Raw genomic sequence first — 24534 nt, 5'->3', positions numbered from 1 at the left:
TTCGTTGTCATCAGCCCTCATCCTCATCCCGTTAGTGGGGAAATGGTCTTTTGCAGTCAAGTCATCTCGTCGTAGCATCTGCAGGTAAAAAACAATCTCTTATGAAACAAATGGAGCACTGGCGTTTGTCTGTGGAGCATCTATTATTTACTTTCCTTTCAGTGAACTGATAACTTTATTCATGAAGTGGGGGAAGAGTTGGGCAAAGGGAACATACATCACTTTAAATGGATTACGGCAAGCTCTGAGCGCGTCTCCAGTCCTGACCTAAAGACACTCACACAAGGGCCAGTAGGAATTTTAATTACTGCTGTAAAATTAGACTGTGTGGATCCTTTAAAAGAGTTGTATTGCAGAGATAGGTGGGGAAGAGTCTTCATGAGGGGTGGTAAGCAGGTAGAAGCAAGGACAAATGGAGCAAGTATTAGGAAAGGATATCTCAGTAACCAGTACTGGCACGGTGTCTGTAGTAGACGTAGTTCAATGCTGTATTTGATTCATGCTTTAAAGGTGTTGTTTTTAAAGGCCTTACAGTAGAAATCTTCAATAATAACGATTTGGGTGTCTTTGTTCAATTCTTCTCGACTGAATACCGACACAGGTTGCCCAGAGAGGTTGTGGAAGGGTGAAAAATCAAATGCCTGACAATCTTGACATGTGAAGCTGATTGTTGCCTATTTCTTGAAACAGGTGACTGCAAAGTAAAGGCCCGTCCTCCGAAAGTAAAAGGTGAGAGGAAGAAGAAGCACCTTTTCCATCAACACCAGCACCATCTGCAAGCACCGCAGCCTCAGCAGCAGCAGCCACCCCTGCCACCGGCACCGCAGCAGCAGCTGGCAGAGGAAGAGGCACCAGCAGCACGGCCACCAGTACCTGCAGCAGTACCCACGTCGTCCACAGCAGAAAAAAGCTTGCCCCCGGCTCCCCTGAACATAATCCAGCCCTCGGAGACGCCGGTTGAGGAAGATGACTTTAAGCCCCGGCCTATCATTCCCATGCTTTATGTGGTTCCACGGACCAAAAAGGTGGTGTTTGACAAGGAGCGCATGTCCTGCCAGCAGGCGTTCGAGCAGTTTGCGACACAAAAAAGTCCAGGCTGGCGGGAACAGACGGTCCCTTTGGAAATCCCTGTGAAGGAGGAGGAGAACACGGAAGCAGGAAATACAGAGATTGCTACAGAGGTCAGTGATCTGCAGGTATGCGTGACTGAGGAAGTGACTGTAAGATTTGCTGATTTGAGCAACGAGCTGAGTACAGGAGTCCTAACTTTTGCCCGAGCCTCTAGTGCAATAGTGCCATGGTGGTGGGCCATGGATTGCTTGGACAGGAAGAGATTATTTTCTCATGCTTCAGTCTGTAGTAAGTCGTTGTATTGATGCTAGCTCATTAATAAAACTCGTTATTGTCTGCAAAAGATAAAATAGGGAATGGTTTTTCCTGCTATTAATAAACATAGAAATTACTGGAATGATCAACCTAAAGGCTAGGTGGGGAAGACCCTGCAAGTAAATGGCTGCTGCAGAGCAGCTGCTCCAAGACAATGATGAAAACCAAGTAGTCACCAGGGGAACTTGGATTGCACCAGCATTTCGATAATTCTCCTGCCTTGTTTCTGACGTCTCCAGCTGATAGCATGTGCTTTATGCTTCCAGGTATTGACCTGCTGTAGTGTTGCCTTCGGATCTTTTCCGTAATGAGAACCTAGAGTTGGAAAAGTTGGCAGACATAACTTTTTCATGGACAATACAGTTCATGACATATAATCTATTGCAGGCATCTTTTTTCCCTTGGTGAGTGCTTTCTTGAGGACCGTTTTCAAAAGAGGAATGAGGCAAATGTTCAGAAATTAGATATCTAGGACTAGATATCTAGAAATTAGATACCTAGCACCATCTAGGTATTAGATATCTAGTACTAAGTAGCTTACCTGTAATGTGTTCGGTGCCTTTCACCAAAAAAGGACTGTGAGCCACTATGATTGGTATGTATGCGGTATTTCCAGTGTTGGATGGTGCGCAAGGCAGTAGGTACAGTACACTATAAATACATTTGTCATAAAATGCACCGTAATGCTCTAGTAAAATGTTTCTGATCCTATATGCCCTGCACATAATTTTCATAGTAGATTTTCTAGCTGTTTGTGTGGTAGACCCAGACTACTCATAAGGCAGTGGAAGAGGCAGATTTGAAGCTGCTGTGAAGCTGTTCTGGCTTTAAGAAAACATTGCAGTTTACCTGTACCTGACATCTTAGGAGACAGAATTGGCTTTATCTACTACACTAATTGGCTTGGGAGGCTTTATTGATTCAGCCAAAAGGCAATGAAAAGTTGGCTATGTAAATTCAGCAATTCTTTATGACAAGTATTCTACTTCTGTTGTCTTGTAGTCTCCTTTGCTTGCCAGTAGATTTTGGGGTTCCCATCTAGCTCGTTCTGGTTTGTTACAGACCGCTGCTTTTTCAAAAATGAAGATGGAGATAAAGAAAAGTCGTCGTCATCCACTGGGCAAACCCCCAACCCGCTCCCCGTTGTCAGTCGTTAAACAGGAGACCTCGAGTGATGAGGGTGAGTGCTGCACTAGCATGGAGACTGCTTTGTGTGTCTTGTCTAACGTGGAAAAATTGCTGAAGCTGATTAACAAAATTGGATGGCTTGAAAGTTTTTGCGTTATACTTAAAAAATGGTAGAAAATGCAGCATGTTCCCGTTCTGATAACCTGGCTAGAAGCAAATACATCTGTAGGAGGAGTCCCTTCTCACCTTCCATTCTGTTTTCTATCAAGAAAAATACTTTGCTGGTTGCAGAATGAGGCAACATTTTGAGCAAAGGGAGGTAAGAGTTCATAGTAAATACCAAAGTTAAAGCTTCTTCTTAGCTATTTCATTCATATGAGATCTCTTCAGAGGGAGGTGGATATAAGGTCTGCTGTTATGTGTATAGGGATGGTAAATTCTAACTTTTTTGTTATTTTTTTTGATTGATGTCAATGTTGGGGTCCAACGTTTCATAACAGATCCAGAAATGAGAATTAGAAAGTCTCTCAGTGCTTGACTGTACACTGATTTTTCTTTTCCCACAATTCCAGTCACTGTAAATTCCATAGTATCTGGGCAAAAGGAGGGGAAAAAAATAAAAAGGGCTCTTACTTCTCACTTGTGTTGTAGTGTGGTATAATTTACCACTTCTGGGTCTTGCCTACATTATAAAATATTCAGAATACAGAAACTCCATAGTAAGATTTTTCACACAGGTGCTTGAAGGTGCAGGTGCCAGTCCTAGCTTTCAAGGAACTTAAAGCTTTACATTCAGAAGGACACAAGACAGAGAACACATCTTAAAGAAACCTGCTGTGGCAGTAGGGTATGCTGTACATACGTACCTCCATCTCCTTGCTGAGGATGATGCATTTGATATCCTGCATATGTGTAACGTGGAGCGAAGTGTAGAAAAGCAGTTGAGTCTAGTTAGTTATCTTGTTTTGGTGTACCTTGCAACAAACTCTGTGCTGAAGGATCCTCATTAGACAGATTCCTTTCACTGTTTTGACTTGTTGGATGGTGTATGGGGACTTAGCTGGCTGAATCAGGAGCCGCTTCTGTGAGAGCTGGCATTTCTTGGGGACTGATTTACAGCACTGCTGGGCAAAATCTGATCAAACAAATTCTTCTCTTCCCCGCAAGGGAATAGAAGCAGCTCTCTGCACTCCGTGCTTTTTCAGGGCTAATGTATAAGGATGATCTGGAGGCTGCAGTGAGGAAAAGTGAGCATATAAATTAAGGGAACGCAATATTCTACACTAACATTCAATTGAGACAAACTGCAAACCTTTTCTCCCTGTGTGTAAGTTGCTTTGGAGACACAGGAGCCATCGTGAATACTGTGGCTCACCTGGAATCCATCCTGGGATGAATGAAGGTGATGATCACATACAAGAGTCATTTCCTTTTTTCTCTTCCCCTGTCAATATGGATTATGATGCTGGTTTCCAATCAGCTTTCATTGATTTCACTGGTATCATAAATCCTTCCCTGTCTCCTGATACGCTTTGATTAAAAGTTGGAGAAACACATGGTTTGGTTTTGGCTCACGTCTCAAAAATTCCTTAAAGGTGCTTGATTTCTTTAAGAGGTGACTGTTGAGCTGTGCTTTGAAAATCCATCGTGGTAGTATCAATCTGCATACCCAGGGTCACTGATCTTTTTAATTTCAGCTGTACCCTATACGAGATGTGGACTGGTAAGCATGTTTAGCTGAAATAACCACTGTTAAAACACCTCCTTGTAAATCCGTTCTGTTAGAGAGCCAGCTGTGTGCTGATGCTGCCTGAACTGGCAGTCAGTGCATGGTGCAAACATTATCTTCCACTAGGAAGGGACGCCTCACTCAGCCACTGGCAAGGCTGTTCCTTTTTGTTTCCCCTTTTACCAGAATGCTGTGCAGTATTGTGGAAAAGGCTGAGCTATTAGCAGTTCTTGTCAGCCCGTGGATACCAGTTTTAGTCCAACATAAAACTGCAGTGAGAAAGCAAAGATATTTTAGAAAGGAATCATCATGTTAGAGTGACAAAGACAAACACTGTTTATAATCCCAAAAAAGGATTGATCAAACAACCAAATTTCCCACGTTGTCTGACAAATACGTCTCAAATTACTTGGAAGGAGCATTCAAAATCTCAGATGTAAACTTAGCTGTAAGTGTTTTCCTGAAAGTTCCTCCTATCTTTTTCAGCAGCATAAGAATTTGAAAATACAAGAAGGGGAGGTAGGAATGGAGAAGAGGCTTAGATTTTTTGAGAGGAGAGCATTAACTGCGGATTTCCAGTAATTAGCAGTGAGCAATGTTGTTTGATGTGCTGGGCTCTGGGGATGATGCTCCACCAAGATGTTTTGAGTTCCCCTGGCCAAAGCTGGTCTTTTGGGTGCTTTGCAGATGGGTGATGCTTTGAGCTGTTTACACTTAGGCTTGCATGGCAAATTTCTTTAACACTTGTAGTGACTCAAAACTCCTTAATAATGACTGGTAAGAAACTTGGACCCCCGGACTGGCACGAATGGATTCGGTGGTGGTTTAATCATAAAATACCAAGGGCCTTTTAAAGGTTTTGTAAAAACAAAGAATTAGCAAGCTAATTAGCACAAGCAGTACCGATCAGAGCTCTGGCAGAAGGAAAGGTGGTGATGAATGTGAATTGAAGGCTTAGCGGTGTGCGCCCGGTGGAAGTTGCTGTGAAGCAGCTGCAGAAAAGTAAAAGGAAAACTTGAACCGTGTGCATCTCCTGGGCAGCATTGGTGTTTGCAGAACCAGGTACAGGAGGCGCTTTGTGAAGGTTGAAATGGCCTTGCTGCTGACAGCTGGGAGAAGGGGGTTAGCCTCACCAAGGCAGCACGTACCGCATGCATGGCTGTTAGAGCACAGCTCCCAGCTGGGGAAAGGACAGGGGGATTTCCTTGCACTTGCATCATGTTTCTTGAACTTGGCCTCATTAAAAGGATGCTGTAGGTTTCTAGGGCTAGGGAAGTGGAGAGTTAGGAGGGCAATAAATACAGATCCTCTTTCTTCTTCTTCCTCATGGATGATTTCATCAGGTCATTGGTGTCTCCACCTTATCTGTCCTACCAATTAAGTGGAGATTGTATCCACTTAAAGAAGTATTTGAGACACGTGTGAAGTACCATGGATGGGTTGATTGTTCTTAATTATTCAACTGGTGTTGTTGAAACACAAGCTGTTTAACCCTACCTTGCCACTACATTTTGCCTGTCCTAAAGCCTGTCCATCGTTTGGGGATATTTTTTTTTCTAGAAACGTTTCCATTTTCTGGGGAGGAAGATATGAGCGACCCAGAGGCTTTGAAATCTTTACTTTCCCTTCAGTGGAAGAATAAAGCACATAATTTCCCAGCTGAACGAAAATTCAATGCAGCTGCTGCACTGAGTGAGCCATACTGTGCTGTCTGTACCCTCTTCTACCCATATAACCAGGTAATTTCCAAATCTTCTCTGGTGGATGCATCAGTGCTGGGTACTAAATGGTAGCTACTGTGCAAGTTACGATGCAGACCTCTGTAATAAAATGGGAAGTCTCATACAAATTTGTGTCAGAGAAGCGCGTTTGGATTTGGCAGAGGCAGTGGGTCTAGCCTTTTTTATCTGTCCTGGCTTTCTCAGCTTTAATTATTTAAATCACATGTACATGGGTTTGCACTGCAAACAGTATTTCATGCAGCAAAGCAGTGCCATGTTGGGCTGTGATCACTCTTGTTTAGATCTGTGCTTGGACTTTTGAATATATGCAAACAAGCAGCAAAATGAGAATGTACTCAACAAGCATATACATCATTCTTTAGAAACTACTAATACGCTTTGGGTTATGTTATGAGCTGAAAGGCAAAATTTATCAGGTGAATTATTTATTTGTCCAGTTGTGTATTGAGTCATTTTTGCATGCTTGTAGAGCCAAATCTGGCTATATGTATCCGATAGGAATACATGCAGTGTATTCATATGTACGTGTTGGAAGCTTTTTCTGAAAAAAGCAGAACCCACCTCATTCTCCAATTATAAATCTCTTAATTTATTATACAGACCAAAAATAAAATGTGTATTCAGGATTGCTGATTGGTTATATAATGGTTGTGAGGAAAACTGGCTATAGCTGGGCTGTTTTAATCCTTTGTTTTTAACTCAGCTCTGCTACCAGAAACCTTGAAATGTTCTTCTGGAGAAATTGTTGCAGAAAGAATAGGGAAGAATGCCAAAAGGATGGGAGTGTCGTGGGGAGGAGAAGGACGTCTTACTTTTATTAATATATTTTTCCCCCTTGGTATTTTTAGCTGCAATTTAGGAATTGAGATTTTTACAGAAGAAAAACAGGGAAAACTTCTTGTTATTCTAATATTTCCTTCAGCTTTCAAAATAAATTATGAATCCAAATGCAGGCCTAAGGAAGGGAGAGGAGCAAAAGGGTGGGGGTGGAGGTGTGCATGAGAAGTTACATCCTAAAGTTCCTTATTTGTTCTGCATGGGGTCAGGTGTTGGATGACAGGAGGGGATGACTTTTTTTGCAGGGGAAGTGCTTTGACTTTAAGGTTAAAGCTGTGACCGGGGAAGAGGAGATTCTTACGATGCAATTTTCTCTCTAAGTCTTTACAGGTGGATAAGGAAGCTGCCCCAGTCTCTGCAGGGGAGACCACCTCCTTTGTCCACCTTTCTAAGTGCGGACAAAAGACCAAGCCTCTGATCCCAGAGATGTGCTTTACCTCAAGTGGAGAAAACACAGAGCCCCTTCCTTCAAATTCCTATATTGGAGAAGATGGAACCAGTCCCTTGATATCCTGTGCCAAATGCTGCCTGCAGGTTCATGCTAGTGAGTGTTTCCTTCTTCACCAAACTGTTTTGGATATTCAGAAACTCTCAAGTTTGTATTTGTGTCACCTATATTTGAATACCTCCTAGGCATGCTTGCTATTCCTGTCACTCCCGCTCCTTCCTTTTCTGGTACTAGTATGTGTGTGTATTTGAGGTCATCTTGGCAGTAACTGTTCTTAAAATATACACAAATGCACTTTTTACTATTTGTTTTGTTGGCCAATTCTTCTATGCCTCACATAAAAGATCCCTCATTTTGTCGTCTTTTATTTTTTGCACTAAAGCAGAAATCACAAAGCTGATTGCACTCTTTTTGCTTGTTCCTATATCGGCCTTGGGTAAGGTAAGGTTGGTTAGGTTGTCTTGTTCTTGTGTACATCAGAGATAGAGTAGTTGCTGAGATATATTTTTATTAGTGCCTGTGTTGCTATTTGTAGGATTGGCACTTGATTAACAAAAAGGAACATATGTCTGTTTGTTTCCCTGGTAGTTATGTCTAAAAGAAGATCTGATTAATCCTTGTAGAGTGTACCTTCGTTGTAGATTGTATGACATCTAGTTAACATTTGCACTTGTACCAGGAGATGTGACAAATTACTGTTCAGCTGTTTCATCTTGACAGATGGGAAATCTTATTTGACTTGCATCAGCTGGAATTACTTTTGTTGTTCCAATTTTATAGTCCACATGTCACCATGCAGCTCAGTTTGGCTGTCTCTTGTGGAGAACTAAAGTACAACTTCTATTTCCATACTGTGTCTGTGATTATGGTCACTTCTGGCTAATAAGAGCATGTGATAAGGAACAAGTGTGGGGATAAAGACTTTTCTTTCTTCCCAGACTGTGGTGTCTCTAGCAATCAGAACAGTGATGCTGTCTTCTACATCCATACGTCTTCAATACACTAGTCTATCAAAGTGGTTTCAGTGGCCAAACTGATTTAGGGAGAGAGTGATGCGGGCACACTGATGTTAATCCGCAGTCTCAGAAAGGGTGCAGAGAAATTCAGATTTTTGATTTAGCTGTGCCTTACCCTGTGAATGGGATTTACTCTCTGCATTCTATTCTGATGTGGTCTTGAGTGTCTTCTTGTTTCCTTGTCACTGTTTGTACAGCAAAACTGTGATATCCCTTTGACTTTGCTGCAGAGAATCCATTTGCTTTATTACAGGATTGCAGGGCTCAGTTGTACTTGGGTTTATCTGGCAGCATGCTGTAAAACCAGTTGGCAACCTACTTGTTCCTGAGAAGTGCCCTCACCCAGCTGTGATAGGTTATGACAACAACAAGGACAAACAGAGAAGAAAGCTTTTGCAAAGATTTCTAGGTTTTTAGAGTGTTGACAAAATCCATCAAAAGAGCATATTTTTCTTGTTCCTTTAGGGTCGTTGTTAAAGGAGAATTGGGGGTTCAGTCAGTCTATTTCTTCCTCAGATCCCATTGTAAAGATGCCTGTAGACTTGAAGCAAGAAATCAGTGATTAAATTCCAGCCTATTCTTCCCCATTCTGAGCTCCAGAAGTACTTCAGTTAAAGGTGTCTGTCTCTCTTTCAGATCAGTTTAAGATTCACCACCCCTGCCCGTTTTCTAGGGTTGGGTTGAATCTGCTTCCTTGGTTTGCTGTGTGATGAAAAGAGACTTCAGATACAGGAGACAGCTGTGAATCTATATTATTGACTTTTTTTGACAAAATGTTTGTGTGGTTAAGTGGATGATTTTTATAAATCGAGTTATTGTGGCAATCGCAGTGCTTTATGAATAACTTCTTTTAAGTTTAATTCAGTAATTTGAGACTGTCCTTTCCCTCGTGAATTGAACAGTCGATAACTCAGTACTACAGAAATATTAGCATAACTCTGGGTATAAATTCATTTCTTTCAGGCTGTTATGGAATACGTCCAGATTTGGTGAATGAAAGCTGGTCTTGCTCACGGTGCTCAGCCAACGCATGGGCAGCGGTAAGCATCTACTCTTCTGGAGATGAAAGAAAACTGACTGTGTGGGTTGATTACATACCTCCACAGAGCTGGGTGGTGGGAGGATACGGTTTGCATTGCAGATGTAGTCAGCTTTTTGTGAAAGGTCTGGCAGACCTTTTCAGTCCTCTCTGAAGTGGTTTTGTTACTACAGGAATGTTGCCTGTGTAATCTCAGGGGAGGAGCTCTTCAGATGACCACTGATGGGCGGTAAGTAATGTTTTTAAATATTTTTGTCCTTTTATATTGTACCTCATCCTCTAGTTTTGCGAGTTTGGTCTCAATGCCCATTGTAACAACAAGTTTTGGCGTTACGAAGGTAACTGCTATTCACTAAATTAGCAGGGTGAGTTTGAATAACTACCATCTTACACTCTAGACCATGTTGAAAACATCAGGCTTACTTGGGTGTGAGCATTCTTAAATTTGGTTCATTCTCAGTGAAAAGTCTTTTCAGAAAATGTTTAGTGTCATGCACCATCAAGTGCATAAGAAGGTTGAGCCCTGTTTTTCCAGAGTCCTTTACCTTGTGTGACCGTGATTAACGAATCGGTTGGTAACATTGCTAAGGCTGCCAACCACCATAAACATGCCTTGGTACTGGAGGTGATGGAGTCAGAGAAATGTTAACTGCCCTCTTGAGTGTTTAATTCAAATAATAGTATACTCTGTTTTCTCCCAACCTTTTTTTTTCCAGGTGGATCCATATAATCTGTGCTATTGCTGTCCCTGAGGCCCGTTTTCTCAATGTAATAGAGCGTCATCCTGTGGATATCAGCGCTATTCCAGAGCAGAGATGGAAACTGGTAGGTTTCTTTTGATTTTTGTGTTCACAGTTATTTCTCACAAATGCCAAGGAAGCTGTATTGTTTGCTTGTCTTCTTGAGGTGCTCTCTCAGTGCCTTGACATACAAAAGAGTTGTGATTACCTGATCTGCCTTTACTCCCTAGGAGTGTGCTCTTATCTTACCCTAGGCAGAGCCTGAGGTATTTGCCCACTCCACATTTGGGGCTAACCTACCTGAAACCTACCGCATGGCAGCAGTGTGACGGGAGATAGTAACTGGAAAGACGCTGACATGCTGACCTGTTCATCTCTAATTAGATTCGACTTTCCTTAAAGTATTTCTCTTTGTCCATCAAGAAATTTATTGTAGAAATTAATACATCTTTGTGACCGTGACTGCAAGGCGAGGCTCTGCAAAGACCTTAATAAAAAGTCCAGCTACAACTTGTTACTTAGCTGCAAATAACCTCATCTGAGGGATTAGTAATGGATGATTCATTAGCTCAGAGCAATTAATCTTCATGTTAGTTAATGCTCCATCGCTATAGTGCGTTATTGCAAAATAAATTGTGCTTTTGCTGCTTTTTTTATGCAGAGATCAGTTGGATGACAGTTGAGAGTGTGGTATGGGGGAAGGTGAAGTTAGCAGTGATGTATTGGTTAGGACTGATGTATTTGTTAACTGTGCAGCTATTTAGTGCAGGCAGCCCAGGCAGGGCTGGGTGAGAGATTAGGAAGAATCTCTGTCTGCTTCCAGAGTTATTTCTCTGTTGTGCAAATGGGTTTTGTACACAAATGTGAATGTAAAAAGCATTCATTATTCAGGTGGAGTGATGGAGCGGTGTGATGTGAGAGTGATAAATCTTACAGCACTGGGTCTTTATGGATCATCTGACATTTCCAGCATGCATCCTCTTCATTACCAGCACTTGTAACGATGAACTGAAAATCCTTTTACACAAGACTTACTTGTATTGCTTAATGGAGCCTCACAAGGAAACATTATGACTTAATTCTTTAACTCTTCTGTGGCTACCTTACAATTGTATAGAGCCAGGGCAGTATTAATGTACTGGCTAAGCTAAACTAAAACTTTGTTGCTTCAATCTGTTCTGCGACATTGGCTATTCCATCCGAAGCCTCTACGCAGACCTGCTACATACACGTCTTCTGTTCCTGAATTAAAGCTTCGTAGTTTTGTTGATCTCTTCAGCTTTGTATTCCATTTACACCTTGTGCTTTCTTCATATCTGAGGGAAGGTGGAGCATTTTGATAAGAAGCACTTCAACTCACAGAGTCTAGTAGGCTTGTAGGCTAATTAATAATTATAAAATTCATTCAGTTCTGCTGGTCATATTTAGAAGTGCCTTTACACTATGTATGCATGCACTGTCAATGTCTGTTGAAAACAGTTTGTTGGTGTTGCCACCACATATAACGTGATGTTGAGTGTCATTTGGCGCAGGAAAGTAAGCGAATAAACTATCTGGAGCTAAAACTTGAAAGGCAGCGGTGCTTCTACAGGCAGCATTGGGGTAGTGTGTGGAGTACGGAGGAAATTTAAATGGGGTGAGCATGTGTGGGGAAACATGAGCCATTGGGGAGAGTTTTCTTAATAGTAAGGATTTTGCAGATAATTTGTGGAGCACACAAGGGAGTCAGGGGAGGATACTGAGGGGGGATATCAGTTTTTTTTTGTTTTTTTTTTGCGGGGGTGAAGATGTGCAGATATATTTAGGAAGAGGAAGTGAAGGGGACTAAAAGGTTGTGGATCTGATGATTTGCCATTGGTGGAGTTGATGCAGTGGTAGATAAAATTTGAGAGGTGGCCCTTCATGCTGAAAAAGATGGAAAAGGATAGTAGAAATTATACGAAGGTTGTGAGTTGTTGAAGTGAATAGATAAGAATTACCTGTGATTATTTTTTTGGTTTTATTTTATTTTTTTAAGTTACTGTGGTAGGGCTGATGCATCAAGGAATTGCAGTGCCTTGTTTAAAGAGTATCTTCTGTTCTTCAAGCCCACACCAGGCCTCCCTTTTTCATCCCAGACTCCTGAGTTCGTTTGTGGGTATTGCATCATTCAAGGAATGCAGCTTGCATGCTTCCTGATTAATGGTGTATTATGGGCCTGTGTGCGTAAATTATTTATGACGCGGAAATTTGGAATAATTAGCTGTCATTCCTCAGTGGAGTAAATGAATTGCGGTGTTCATCAAGCAGGAGACAGCCCATTTCTTACTCTCAGCTATGACCCAACTCTCCGGTGTGCATTTATTCTGAAGATTTTTCTCCTGTGCTTTAGACCTTCTCACATCTCCTCTCCCCGAGGAAATGTCTTCAATCTTGCATGTGCTGCTTCACTGTAGTACCTAGCGCTGGTGCTTCTGCTCATCACATCTCCCACACTTCCAGATCTTCAACATTTTCACTCCTTTCACCATCTTCTACATTTCAGTCTTACTGTAGCCCTCGTTTTTCTTTATCCTGTGATCATATTTGCTCTCAAGATTCCACTTCTGTAGCTCTTTTGCCTGCCGTAAGGAATCTGTCTACCATCGGGGTGTCATTAGATGCATGCTAATCCTTCTGGCTTGGAAGAAACCTGTTTGCATCAATAAAGGCAGATTCCTGATACTTCAGGGTTAATACTCCCGTGAGAGGCAGTATTGAGCACACTGCATATCAGCAGTTGTCCCTGCTGGCGAGAGAATTAGGTATTGACAGATTAATAATGAGATCTCATTGCTATTGACTTGCTTTCAGTGCCGTGTTCCTGCTGTGCACTTTGCTGGGGTGCTTATCTGGCTTTTGAACGTGGTTTACAGCGCGATAAAGGCATAGCTTATTAAATACGAAAAAAACACATTCTGGCAACACTAAGGCCCTGACTTTGAATTTCCTGGCTTTTGTTAGTTTCAGTAAAAAGGCCAAATTAATCTTCGGTGTAAACGTACTGACTTAATTTAATTCACAGGAAGTGAATGTGACTTATTTCATATACTTGGGGGATAGGTCCCAGTCAGGGAGGGGTTAGCTTGCAGAGAAAGAAGGAAGAAGGTATCTGCCTTTCTTTTGTATGTTTTGCTTTGAAGGAAAAGAGAAATAGTCTTTGGAGAAGGAGTGGTCTTTTATTTGCCTTGGCAATGGGTTGTAGCGCAGTGGGGCTCTTAGCTAGGCCCCATGGACTACGATAACACAAATACAACGTTGAAATTTGGCAATTCTTATTTTGTGTGCGTGGGATTGTTTATATGCGGTATTACTCTTAACATTTTTGAGGATACACTTCTCAGTTAGCCCAGATCTAGGAGCAGAGTGAATTTGTACTTCTGGGGTTTGCACAGGCTTATTGTGTGTCCTCAGGAAGCTCACATTACAATGCTGATCCCATGGGATGTAGCAATTCTTAAGGACCTTACAATTGGGGTCATGAGTTCTGATATGTTGCATACTTGGAGCGCTGCTTTAATGGAAGTGAGGTAAACGAGAAGCTGTGGAGATTTAAAGAGGGAAAGAAAGGCCCTGTTTAATATCAGACACTGCAGAGAGAAAGACTGTTATGCGTAATATCAGAATATGTTTATAGGACATTTATATTAAGGTGGCTGGATGGGTTGGGAGGGAGGCCGTCAATCAAACTTGGGGGGCAGTGTTTGGAGCAAGCCAGAGTAATGTGCTTTGGAGACAGTCATCTGGAAATGGGCACTAAAAATTATTGCTTTCCTCTGTTCCTCCTTGTGTATGGAAATTATTTCTCTGTAATAAATAAATTACGTGGCTGTATAGTTGGATTCACAGGCATATAATATCTCTCAGGATTTTATTTATACGAGCTGTTTTAAGTAGTGCAATTCATTCTAACAAGTAAAATGCATGTTCATCTCATGTGTGATATTAAATTTTCCTTGATTTGCCTTGTCTAAGAAGTCTCGGCTAAGGTAAAGGAGCTTTCATCGATCAGTGACAGATCCTCTAGACTTAAGATGTTAAAAGCCTAATAACGGTGTTTCCAAATAGTTGCCTGGAAATATTTCCAAGTGTCCAACTTAAATTTCTTTAGATTAGGATTACCAAAATCTAATCTCATGTATTTCTGAGAAGCTTTAAACAAGAATTTGGTGCTGTTAAGGAGGAGATTTATCTTGTTTCCCACTGACACTTAATGCCTGCTTCCAATCTTTTTTAGATTTCTTTTTAAGGCAGTCGCATGCCTTAAGTCGCTTACCTGTCTCCTCTAAATGCTGTCTAATTAGATAGGTCTAATAAGCAGATCTGCTTTGCAGAAAATGATTTTGAAAAGCTAAAAGGTTACATACGTTTTTTTCCCTTTGTAATTCTGATGTTTGGTACAATGTTTTAATTTCTTCTGAGTTATCTCCAGTAATCTGACATGGATAGTAATAAAACACTTACAATTGGTATGTTTGTATGTAAAAAAAAACAAACGGCAACAGAAAACCCTACCATTGTTCCAGTACATGAAATGATATTCTATTAGATCTGATAGAAAAAATGTTCCATTAAACATAATAGGACAAACTATTACACAGTTATCCTCTGTTCTGTTCTTTCCAAAAATTAAACATTATTTTTCTGCAGTGTCTGCGATGGCCTAGCTGCAGTTTGAAATAAGATAGGTATATTTTATATATCTAAGTAGGATGAGTATTAATAAGCAGTTCTTTAATAATACTGACGTGCATGCCTGTTAGGTCCTCCTTTCTTACAGTCCTCCTGTGAGCATAGTCTCACATTGCATTTTATTCTGCTTCACCATCCAGTATGGTTCTGGAGGGCTGAATTACTGGTAGATGTGGTTGTGGGAATGATAAGAAACTACAGCGGGTACTAACTTGGCTTACAGGTGACTCCAGGCAAGTGTATAGAGCTGGACAGGCAATTCTGGCAGAGTTAGATTTGACGTCATAGCATGAAACATCAACATTTTTGGCTGTAGCTTCTGTGCTGTAGCCACTAATAAGAAGTTTTTGACCCTGTCTGTTACCAGGATGCCAGTATGTTGCGTTAAAGCTGCTGTGGACTGTCTGCATAATGCTAACTTGTGTTTCAGAAATGCGTGTACTGTCGGAAGCGGATGAAGAAAGTGTCTGGTGCCTGCATCCAGTGCTCCTATGAGCACTGCTCCACTTCCTTCCACGTGACCTGTGCGCACGCGGCTGGCGTACCCATGGAGCCGGATGACTGGCCCTACGTCGTGTCCATCACTTGCTTCAAACACAAAGCAGCTAACCAGAATGTAAGTTTGTTGGATGTTTTTAAATCTTTTTTTTAATTTCTGCAGTTTTTATAGGACAGTGTCTCTGCACCTGTATTTTTAACTCAGCTTTTCTGACTGCCAATTTCTCCCTTTTCTCTTCAACACAGATTCCATTTCGAAGGGAAGTTACCCTTGGACAGACTGTGATCACAAAGAACCGGAATGGACTCTACTATAGATGTAAAGTGATTGGCACGACAACGCAGACTTTCTATGAAGTAAACTTTGATGATGGTTCATACAGTGACAACGTTTACCCAGAAAGCATTATTGTAAGCAGCTCACTATGGAGACTATTACCATTATAAACGAGTACAAAGTAAAACGTATGCATTCCTTCTGTACGCTGTGGGGTGGAACAACAAAATAGTTTAAAAAAAAAAAAAAAAAAAGTAAAGTTGCTACTTGCATAGAAAAGCTCATACTGTTCTTCACTACCATCCTTCCTGTTTGTGACATTATCTCATTTCATTTTTTTTGTTCCTTTACAAAAATGTGATATTGCTATAACTTAACAGAACGCAGTGTTTGTTTTAAGTCGCATCCTATTTGTTTTGTGGTTGAATAATCTCTCCTTTTTCAACTGACAAGTGTGATTCATGGGGGAAGCAGGTTGCAAGCACTTCTGGTTCAAAATAGGAAATGCACTTAATAGAGGGAATGTATAGAAAAGCCTGACTTGTCAACTCATGCGTTCTCTTCCTGATTGTGCTGTTGATTCACCATGTGAAACAGAGCAGGTCACCCCATTTGGTTTTTGTGGCATAGGCAATTTGATGTTTTGGGATTTGTAACGAGAAATTTTCTAGAACTGAGTACTGTCACCAGAAGGAGGTGCAAGTGCTTATTTCTGTTCTTTCAGTGTTTAATGGTTTGTTTGAGATTACTGCAATTAATCACAAGTCTAGTAACTTATGCATAATTACAGCATTATATAGGAACTTCCACAAGCAGTGTTTTTTAACACACCTCTTCAACTACTTGTTGAGTTTTGTCTCTGTTGGCTCTCTGACCTCTTTGCCTGTCTGTCCTCAGAGCAGAGACTGCATCCAAATGGGACCCCCTCCAGAGGGTGAGATGGTTCAGCTGCAGTGGACAGATGGAATCGTCTATAAGGCCAAGTTTATTGCAGCCCAGATCAGTCAGATTTATCAGGTAAGCATGGAAGAGTATCCATGTACTTCATATCAACATCTCTGATTGTTACCCCTATTGTATAGGCCACTAATGTTGAATGTTTGCTCTGGTCCTGAAGAGAGAATTTGCCTTCTGAAATTAATACTGCTGGTAGTCTAAAGAGAAATGTAGTGTTAAAATAGGATCGGGGTAAAGGTATTCTGTGGCAGAATATGGCTGCATGGCTAGACGTACATCAAACTGCTCTTAACATGTAAAATAGATTTGCCATTTTTCTTATTGTGGGAAAGATGCACAAGTTCTTGATTATAGTTGTGCAGTTTTTTACAGCTGAAGAGAATGAAAAAAGCATTAGTAAACCAAAAGGACTTGTTAAAGTCAGTACAAGATTGCTTAGCATGCAGTAGCTATCCTCTTGAAAGTAAATGTCTTTGCTCTTTATTTGGATGAAGAGGCAACACTTAAAGACACGTTGGTCTCTAGAAGCTGTTCCTTCTCCTTGACCCATAGCAATTGTTCCCTGAGTGTTCACGACTATTAGGAAGCTTCTACACAGGAACTTTCCCATAACAGAGGGCAGATGGAGGAGAAGCCATTCACCTCCATTTTGAGAAAAGAGTTTAATGGCTGATGTCTCAGATTCGTTAGTGGAATACTGAAAAACAGCGCAGATCTGACTCAGGTCAAAAGTGACCTGCTTCTACTACTCTCTGATGGCTATCTGATGGCTCGTGCTAACTGAGCTCATGACCTACAGTTCCCCGTGAGCCAGTATTTACATAATTAAAACTTTCCTTGACAATTCAAGGGAAAATAAGGGAAATTATGGGTCAGGAGACTACTTCAAGGGGGGAAATAAACCTCTGGCCATGGGAAGGTACTTTACAGAGCAGTAGCAGCATGTGGGAATAATAGTCTCATGCACTCTCACCACCTCCGTTTTTAAATAGAGAAAAACAGCAGCCATTTTTTTTTTGTCTTTTAGTCTTGTACATAGAGGATTTTTGTTTCTGGAAGGCTCTAGAAGTAAAGGAAGATTTAACCTGATAACACAGCATTAGTATTTCAGCACAGAAGGTTTTATGAGATGCAGTGTGTTCATTGGATTAAATCTGTTTTAAATGTTACCAAGAAGCTGAAAATTATAGTGATTTATAAAGAAAAGTGTGCTTTGTGCACATCCTTTTGAAAAATACATGCTGGAATATAATTGTTATTTTAAAGAGGTTGATGCCCCTAGACAATTGTAAAAGGCAAAGGAAGTCCCAAATCTTGCATTTGTTTGAAATTGGGTTCTGGTTTCTATCCTTACTGCACACAGAGTGTTTCATATCTGTGTGCAAAGAGCACAATAGTCCACCTCGTCAGTTAACGGTCTTCTTCATGTGCATAATGGAAAGTAAATGCTTCAGAGAAGATGTGATCTGAGGTGACCCTGGTTATGAATAAGTACAATATGTAGTTCCATAAAGATCTATTTTTATGCATGCTTTTCAGCTTAATCACAGTATGGGAAATTGTCATCAATTTCTCAAAGGTAAAAAAATTTGAAATAGGCTATTCCACTGATAGTGACAGATGACAGAAAAATATGCATGAGGAGTCTGGGTTTTTCTGATCATGCAGTTACCTATAGGTAGAGCTCTTCTCCATGGGGAAAATAGCCTGAATAGCTTTCACCATTGGTTCCTTATATAGATGCTTATTTTCAGTAGTTACTGTGCATCTCTATTGTCTAATAGGATTATATTTAACAACACAGAGATGGGGTTTTTGTTATGAAATAAGCGTGTTCGTAGGAAGACTGCATGGATTAGCTTCAGCATTTTCATCTTGCCTTATTTTGCAGTCGCTTTCCAGTTCCCATATCTAAGCCTGTGCTTTGTGTGCTAAGATTAGTTGTGTATATTTAAAATAAATAAAAATAAAAAAATAGTCCAAACGACTTTTAACGTAAACTAATGTGTGTTCAGAACAGGCCTCAAGCCTTATCAGTAATTTGGAGCTTTAATAAACAAAATCCAGCCTTACTGTTTGTGACGGTTTGTGATGCTGCTGCCCTGCATTGCCAGTTCTACCTTTCTGCAGGAGATCGAGCACAGGGGGTGGAAATGGCAGACCTGCTTGTGGCTCGGCTCTAAAACTTGTCCATTTGTTTTCCCTTCTGACTCCGCTATGCTGGCGGTAATCTGTAAAACCGGAGAGTAAATGGGACTAGTAGCACCTTAAACCACCTCAGTAGGGCTCAGCAGAGCTCATCTGTCAAAGGCTGTTCTCCTGCCTGCGTAGTTATTACAGCTGATGTATGCTGCTCGGTTAAGGGACCGCAGCAGGCATCGCAGGCCTGGAGTAACTGATGAGTAGTAAGACCTGGGCAGCACGGAAGGAGTTCAGAGAACAGATGATTGCTTGCCTCTGAACGTGTCCAGTCTGAACCTGCCATCCCCTATTAACCGTGTTGTGTCTTTCTGCATTATCCAGAAAAGTAATAAGTCTTAAGCAAAGGAAACGAGAATCTCGTAATATTTGTTAATAGTTTTAACATTTTTATATGCACGTTTTCATGAATAAACATTCCTGTAACAACCGATGCATAATTCATGATGTAATCAGTGCTTAGTGAAAAAGATTTGACGTGAGGACTTACCACCATTCCTTGTACCTGGCTGATTATTTCTGCTTGTTAAAATATAAATGTGTTTTAGTAGCTGGGGTTGTTTCCTCATGACGTGTAAAAAATTATTTGTTTAAGATGAAAGAAATTCTTCATCTTCATATTGGCCTGAATACAGGGCTGCCTTTTATTATAAGTGAGAAGCTGTTTTTTTCAGGATTAGAATTTAAAAACCAGTGGAAATCTCTAGTGCTCTGACTGGGAGGGAGGGCAGAAGTGGGACAAAGCTGGCTTCTGATGCTTCCTTGGTATTCCCATGGGACTGAAGGGCCTATGCTTGGTGTAATCTGGGAATGAACTGTTCAGGTACTGTAAATCTAGAGGTGAAATGTTCTTATTTGATCTTCTGCCTACTCTGCAGGTTGAATTTGAAGATGGTTCCCAGCTAATGGTAAAGCGTGGTGATATTTATACCTTGGAGGAAGAGCTTCCAAAGAGAGTGAAGTCTCGCCTGGTAGGTAACAAAGTAAGAGAGGTGGTAAAGTGGCTGTGGCTTGCAGTACACATTCACAATCTCTTAGCATATTGTTTAGACATTAAGTGAAAACACCTTCCGCTTTCTCTGGTCATAAAATCCCAGGTCTTTTGCAAAATAAGCAGAGCAGGAGAAATTCTCAATGTAAATGCTTGAGAAGCATTTAAATGATTTTCCATTTTACATGTTCGGACCTGGTTTCTGTGTTCTCTGGTTAAAAGATTATGTTCATACCATTTTACATCACTTAGTGTATGAATTTAGTTCTATGACTGCCATTCTGTCTGAATACTGCCTTTCCTCATAAGTCACATGGATGGGCCCACACCTAAGTGGAACCTGGAGAACTGACTAGTGACATGGGACCAAACCCCCATTTCTTACCAAACAGGAGATGTAGAACATAGTCTTTACCTACAGATCTTTAAGTAAGAGATCAGTGTGCCTTTAACTGCATGCAACTGAAATACTCAGCCTAGAAACTGAGGGATTTATTTCACAGCTTGTTTGGTTCCAGACTAGCCAGATGTTTTCAGACCTGGTGCTTTGATCTTTAAAGTCATCTCATTTAAACAAATAACGAGAGCAGATTCCATGCCAGTAGAGAATATACAGTTTTCCTCTTCATTCTAAATGTCATGTTAGCTAGTGCATGACTGGGATTGATCCACAGAGTTACTTTGCGATAAGGTCGTGGGCTTCTGTCTCTTAAGAGAGACAAAAAGAGAATGGCCCAACCATTCTTTAGGAGTACATGCAACTTCTCTGCCAAGTTGAACCAGGGATTCTGTGAACCTGCAAATCCATGGCCACCAGCAGAAACATGAGAGGCACATTGTTAAAAATGGCCTAGTAACAGGCAATTACGTGGAAAATCTGATGTCAGTTTTGAGGAAACCTTTGTTTGCTTATGCATGAAAGGCTTTTACTGAGAAAAAGCATCTGTAAAATGCTTTCTGTAATGTATCTCTATATGGCTTCTCCATCTTCTTTGAGGTCATTTATCACAATATGACCTCGTGGCATAAATTTTACAGTCTAACAGTAATTCACCTTGTTATCTGTGAAAGATTTTTGGGGATAAAGAAACATCCTAGAATTGATTTTTAGGATGTGCACAATATTCTGGTTTATTTAAGCTTGACTAGTAATAAAGACAATTATTGGAACTCTACAATACAAGATCTGGAAAGTAACATATTCTCTGCAGTGGAAACCATCAGACTTTATATCAGTTCCAGGGAAAGGAATGCAGGCTGGAAAGTGAATTAAAAGTTTCAAGTCTGGTTGAAAGCTAAAATTTTTCACATGTACTTTCTGCTGCCAGGAGCATTAGATGATACTCCGTGGAAGTGATGCTCATGGTGCTTTAATGTAGAACAGCAGAACAAAGGAACAAAGCAATAGGAGATGATAATTTCTACCAAGACACATACCTCTTTTGAGAGTGTAAGAAGTGGATGAGCAGAAGCAATCATTTGTACAGTCATGTTAACCCCAAATGCTTTCTTTAGGTCTTGGTCTTTTTTTTTTTTTTTTTTTTTTTTTTAAAAAAGACATCAGGGAAGCCCCAATTTCGAATGAACAACGTGAAGAGACAGAGGAGGATAGGAATAAACAGTGAACTGGCGAGGCAGGAATTGAAGTAAAAGATATTCTGATACAGAAGGAAAGCAACTTGAGGGCTTCTCTTCAAGTTTGGTTTTAGAAACCCAGAAGTTTTTCTTTCAGCCATGTGTTTTGCATGTTTTGGACTTCACTTTTTGTACAGAAATTCTCTGTACCAAATTGTTTGCTCACTTGTTGTCCCTGCTGCCTTGTTATGCAGGTGAACTCAACAGTTTGTGCACGTCTCTCTGTTTTCTTTCTGTGCCTCTAATGACTGTACTTTCGTGTCTTCTGCAGTCCCTCAGCACTGGGGCCCCTCAGGAAGATGTATTTTCGGGAGATGAAGTGAGAGCAGCCAAGCGCCCCCGGCTGGGGAATTCAAGAAATCCTGAAGAATATGGACAAAACCCAGATTACTTGGCCTTTATGGAGAGCCTGTTGCAGACACAGTACCAACCTGGAACTCAGAGCAACATGTTTTAACCAGGATTAATTAAATCCAGAGTTAACCCTTTTCAAGCCCACAAGGAAAAAGAAAACAACAAAAAACAGAAAACTGTGGAATAGAAGACCAGCGTTGTGCAATAGTCTGCTGTGAATTCCTTTCATCTTCTTCTGGTTTAGACTGCAAGAAAATTCTGTCTGGCTGCACGCTACCTCTACTTTGCCAGATCTTGCTGACCGATAGGAGCTTGAAAAACTTTCTGACAGCATTTCACATGGAGACTCGGGAAGAGTTTGTACTAACAGAGCTTTGTGACTGGCTCCTTTCTATAAGGCTTGGAAAGGGTTAAAATTTGATAAAATGACTTTTTAAAATATATCAAACTCTTTTGTCTTTAAAGGTGCTATTACATTGACTACTGAAGCAGCCTTTGGAATTGTGTTTTCTGTACATAGAAGTCACCTTTGTGAAGTTTTCTATAAATAAGCATTATTAAAAAAAAAAAGCAAACAAAAATAGGAAAATGGAAGTTTCCACAAAACATTTTTCTAGATTATGGCTTTAAAACTGAAAATAAAATCCTCCCCTCTCACCCCCAAATGAAATGTGACTAATATTACAGTGGGGAGAGAGAAAGCAAGCGCAGATGTCCTGGAGAGTTCTGGGTTCTTTTTTGTAAAGAAACACTATCTTCTTTGTAATCTGGGGAAGATGGGGAAAGAAATGTTTCATAGCTGGGATGTTTCTTACAGTTAATTCTCTTAAAGACATGTGATAGATGTGTGCATTTCTGCCATGTCACCAGGAAGGGACTTAGTGAAACAATGACCAGGTTCTGGTCATTCTTGTCATCTTCCTTCCCCATTTTTGCCATCTAAGTTGCTTTCTACTTTAAGAAAAAAAAAAATAAAAAAAAAATCAGCATGGCTTTCAGTTACAATACGCCACTCAGTTTTGGCAAGTGTTCTGTTGCTGCTTCTTGTGTTAGTTCCTTTACGAGCCATCCCCTTCCCCACTGCAGACTAGAGCATAAAGGGATTGTTCTAGCTCTCTGGTAGGCATGTCTCCCATAGGAACCTTTTCTTTCTTTGTCTCCATTTTTTTGAGTTGTGCTCCTTACAGTTGTGAGAATCATTCCATGACAGAAGCCTGGGAGGTGTTTGTATGTTTTTCTTTTATCCTATTAAAGAAGAAATTCCCCAAACATCTTTGATTGTTGTGACATCCTTTACTTAAGTAAAGACTGAGCCTTTGAGATACTCTTGGGAAGAGGAACTCAAGCCCTTCTTTTGATTGGACTCAGTTCGCTGAGAATTGAACGAGCATTAAAGGCAAAAACAAATCCTCAAGTACTGAGTGGGCAGCTCCCACCTGAACACTTGAAAATCACCTCCGGTCCAAGAGCTGTTATGGAACAGTGTTTTCTAAAGAGCCTGCTCCTAAACCCTACTGAAGTCACTGGAAAGTCTTCCACTCTCCTTGGAGGACCTCCGTAGAAGGAAGGAGAACTGCAGAAAGAGAACTGCAGCCCTAGTGCAGAGCTGGGAAGGGGACGTGGCCTCCAGAAAGTCTGGGTGAGGGGGGCAGGGGGGCACCACGCCACTTGCCCAGATGGCCTGGCCTGGCAGAGACCACGGTGAGACAGTAGAGCTATCTGGAACGCTGCACAGCAATCTTTTCCACTTAATTCCCTGAAATTACTGGACAGACAGAGACAATATTCTTTTTTTTTTTTTTTAAAGTCCCATTAGCAAGGTGGTCGTTGTTCTGTGGAGAGGTTTTTGAGCAAGGCTATAGCTGGATCTTGAAGGGAATAAGTGGGAAGGATTTGTGGGCTAGCAGATGGTAGATTAGCATCTTAAAAGACTCGATGGGTATTAAACTGTCCTAGTGAAAGAGTGGAGATAGAATAAAGCAACTTTTTTATTTTTTATTTTATTTTTTGGGGGGTTTTGTTCTCCCTGGAGAGAATTGGAGTTCCCTTTATTTCTTCCTGCCTCTGCTACGGGTTATTTTCTCTGTGTGTGTGTCGGCGCGTGTGCACGCGTGCGTGTTTGTAAGAAGTTTGAAACAGGGTTTTTTTATTTCTGAGATATTGACGTTTTCAATGGATGTCTCCAAGAATAAAATCAAGCTGAGACTAATAAAAGTTTTAAAAATTGGCAAGGTTCTTAAAAGCCTCAGTTGTTACTCCTACATAGCTGTCTCCTGTCGGTTAAAACATAATTTAGCAGAAAGCTTGCTTGTATAAAAGAAAAAGAATGTTGCCAGGCCACAGAGAAATATTTAAAACAGTTGAAAGAGAATTTTAACAGCAGAGGATTTTTTTTTTTTGAAGGGGGAGGGGAAGGGTGGGATGGGGATGAGTGGTTGTGAGCGACGAGGAATTTCCTCTGCATGTTCAAGTCCTGACTGAAATAGCACCGTTACTGTATTCATATGTAGTATCTTTTAAAAAATACTATTTATATTGTACAAAACAAAGTGTGTTTCCTCCCCCCATATTCAGATGATGAGTTATGTTTAAACGTGAACCTGGAACTGTAGAATGCCCTTCCTTGTTGCAGGGGTTCTCCTTTTTTTTTTTTTTGTTTCTTTTTAAATCCCTCTTTTTGGTTTAGGAATGACTTGTGCAGATTATCTCTAATGACCATATTGATGGCCTCTGTGCATCAGACTATTGAAAAGGAAATAGGAAATGCACATTCCTACCCTCCCCTTCCTCCAGTGAAATATATTTGTAAGTGTCTGATTATGTGCTATAAAAATACTGATTTTTTTCC

At 40.8% G+C, this 24534-nt stretch overlaps 1 protein-coding gene across 3 annotated transcripts in view; it reads left to right on the top strand.

The window, feature by feature from the left end:
* KDM4B (lysine demethylase 4B) overlaps positions 1 to 22275 on the top strand; it is an 89215-nt gene extending 66940 nt beyond the window's left edge. For 2 of the 3 annotated variants that reach the window (XM_032203570.1, XM_032203568.1), the window contains 12 exons: positions 691 to 1196; positions 2449 to 2566; positions 5804 to 5982; positions 7144 to 7366; positions 9250 to 9326; positions 9499 to 9554; positions 10042 to 10150; positions 15206 to 15391; positions 15520 to 15684; positions 16448 to 16567; positions 19585 to 19677; positions 21604 to 22275. In XM_032203570.1, the coding sequence (XP_032059461.1) occupies positions 691 to 1196; positions 2449 to 2566; positions 5804 to 5982; positions 7144 to 7366; positions 9250 to 9326; positions 9499 to 9554; positions 10042 to 10150; positions 15206 to 15391; positions 15520 to 15684; positions 16448 to 16567; positions 19585 to 19677; positions 21604 to 21789 (2018 nt within the window). In that variant the 3' untranslated portion in view covers positions 21790 to 22275. The remainder of the gene's footprint in view (positions 1 to 690; positions 1197 to 2448; positions 2567 to 5803; positions 5983 to 7143; positions 7367 to 9249; positions 9327 to 9498; positions 9555 to 10041; positions 10151 to 15205; positions 15392 to 15519; positions 15685 to 16447; positions 16568 to 19584; positions 19678 to 21603) is intronic. The other variant, XM_032203569.1, reaches the window with a different exon arrangement.
* Positions 22276 to 24534: the final 2259 nt, after the last annotated feature.

Source organism: Aythya fuligula, chromosome 26 (genome assembly GCF_009819795.1).
Source record: "Aythya fuligula isolate bAytFul2 chromosome 26, bAytFul2.pri, whole genome shotgun sequence".
NCBI lineage: Eukaryota > Metazoa > Chordata > Aves > Anseriformes > Anatidae > Aythya > Aythya fuligula.
Note: the sequence above shows the minus strand (reverse complement) of the source record. Positions and strands in the feature narration are given on the sequence as shown.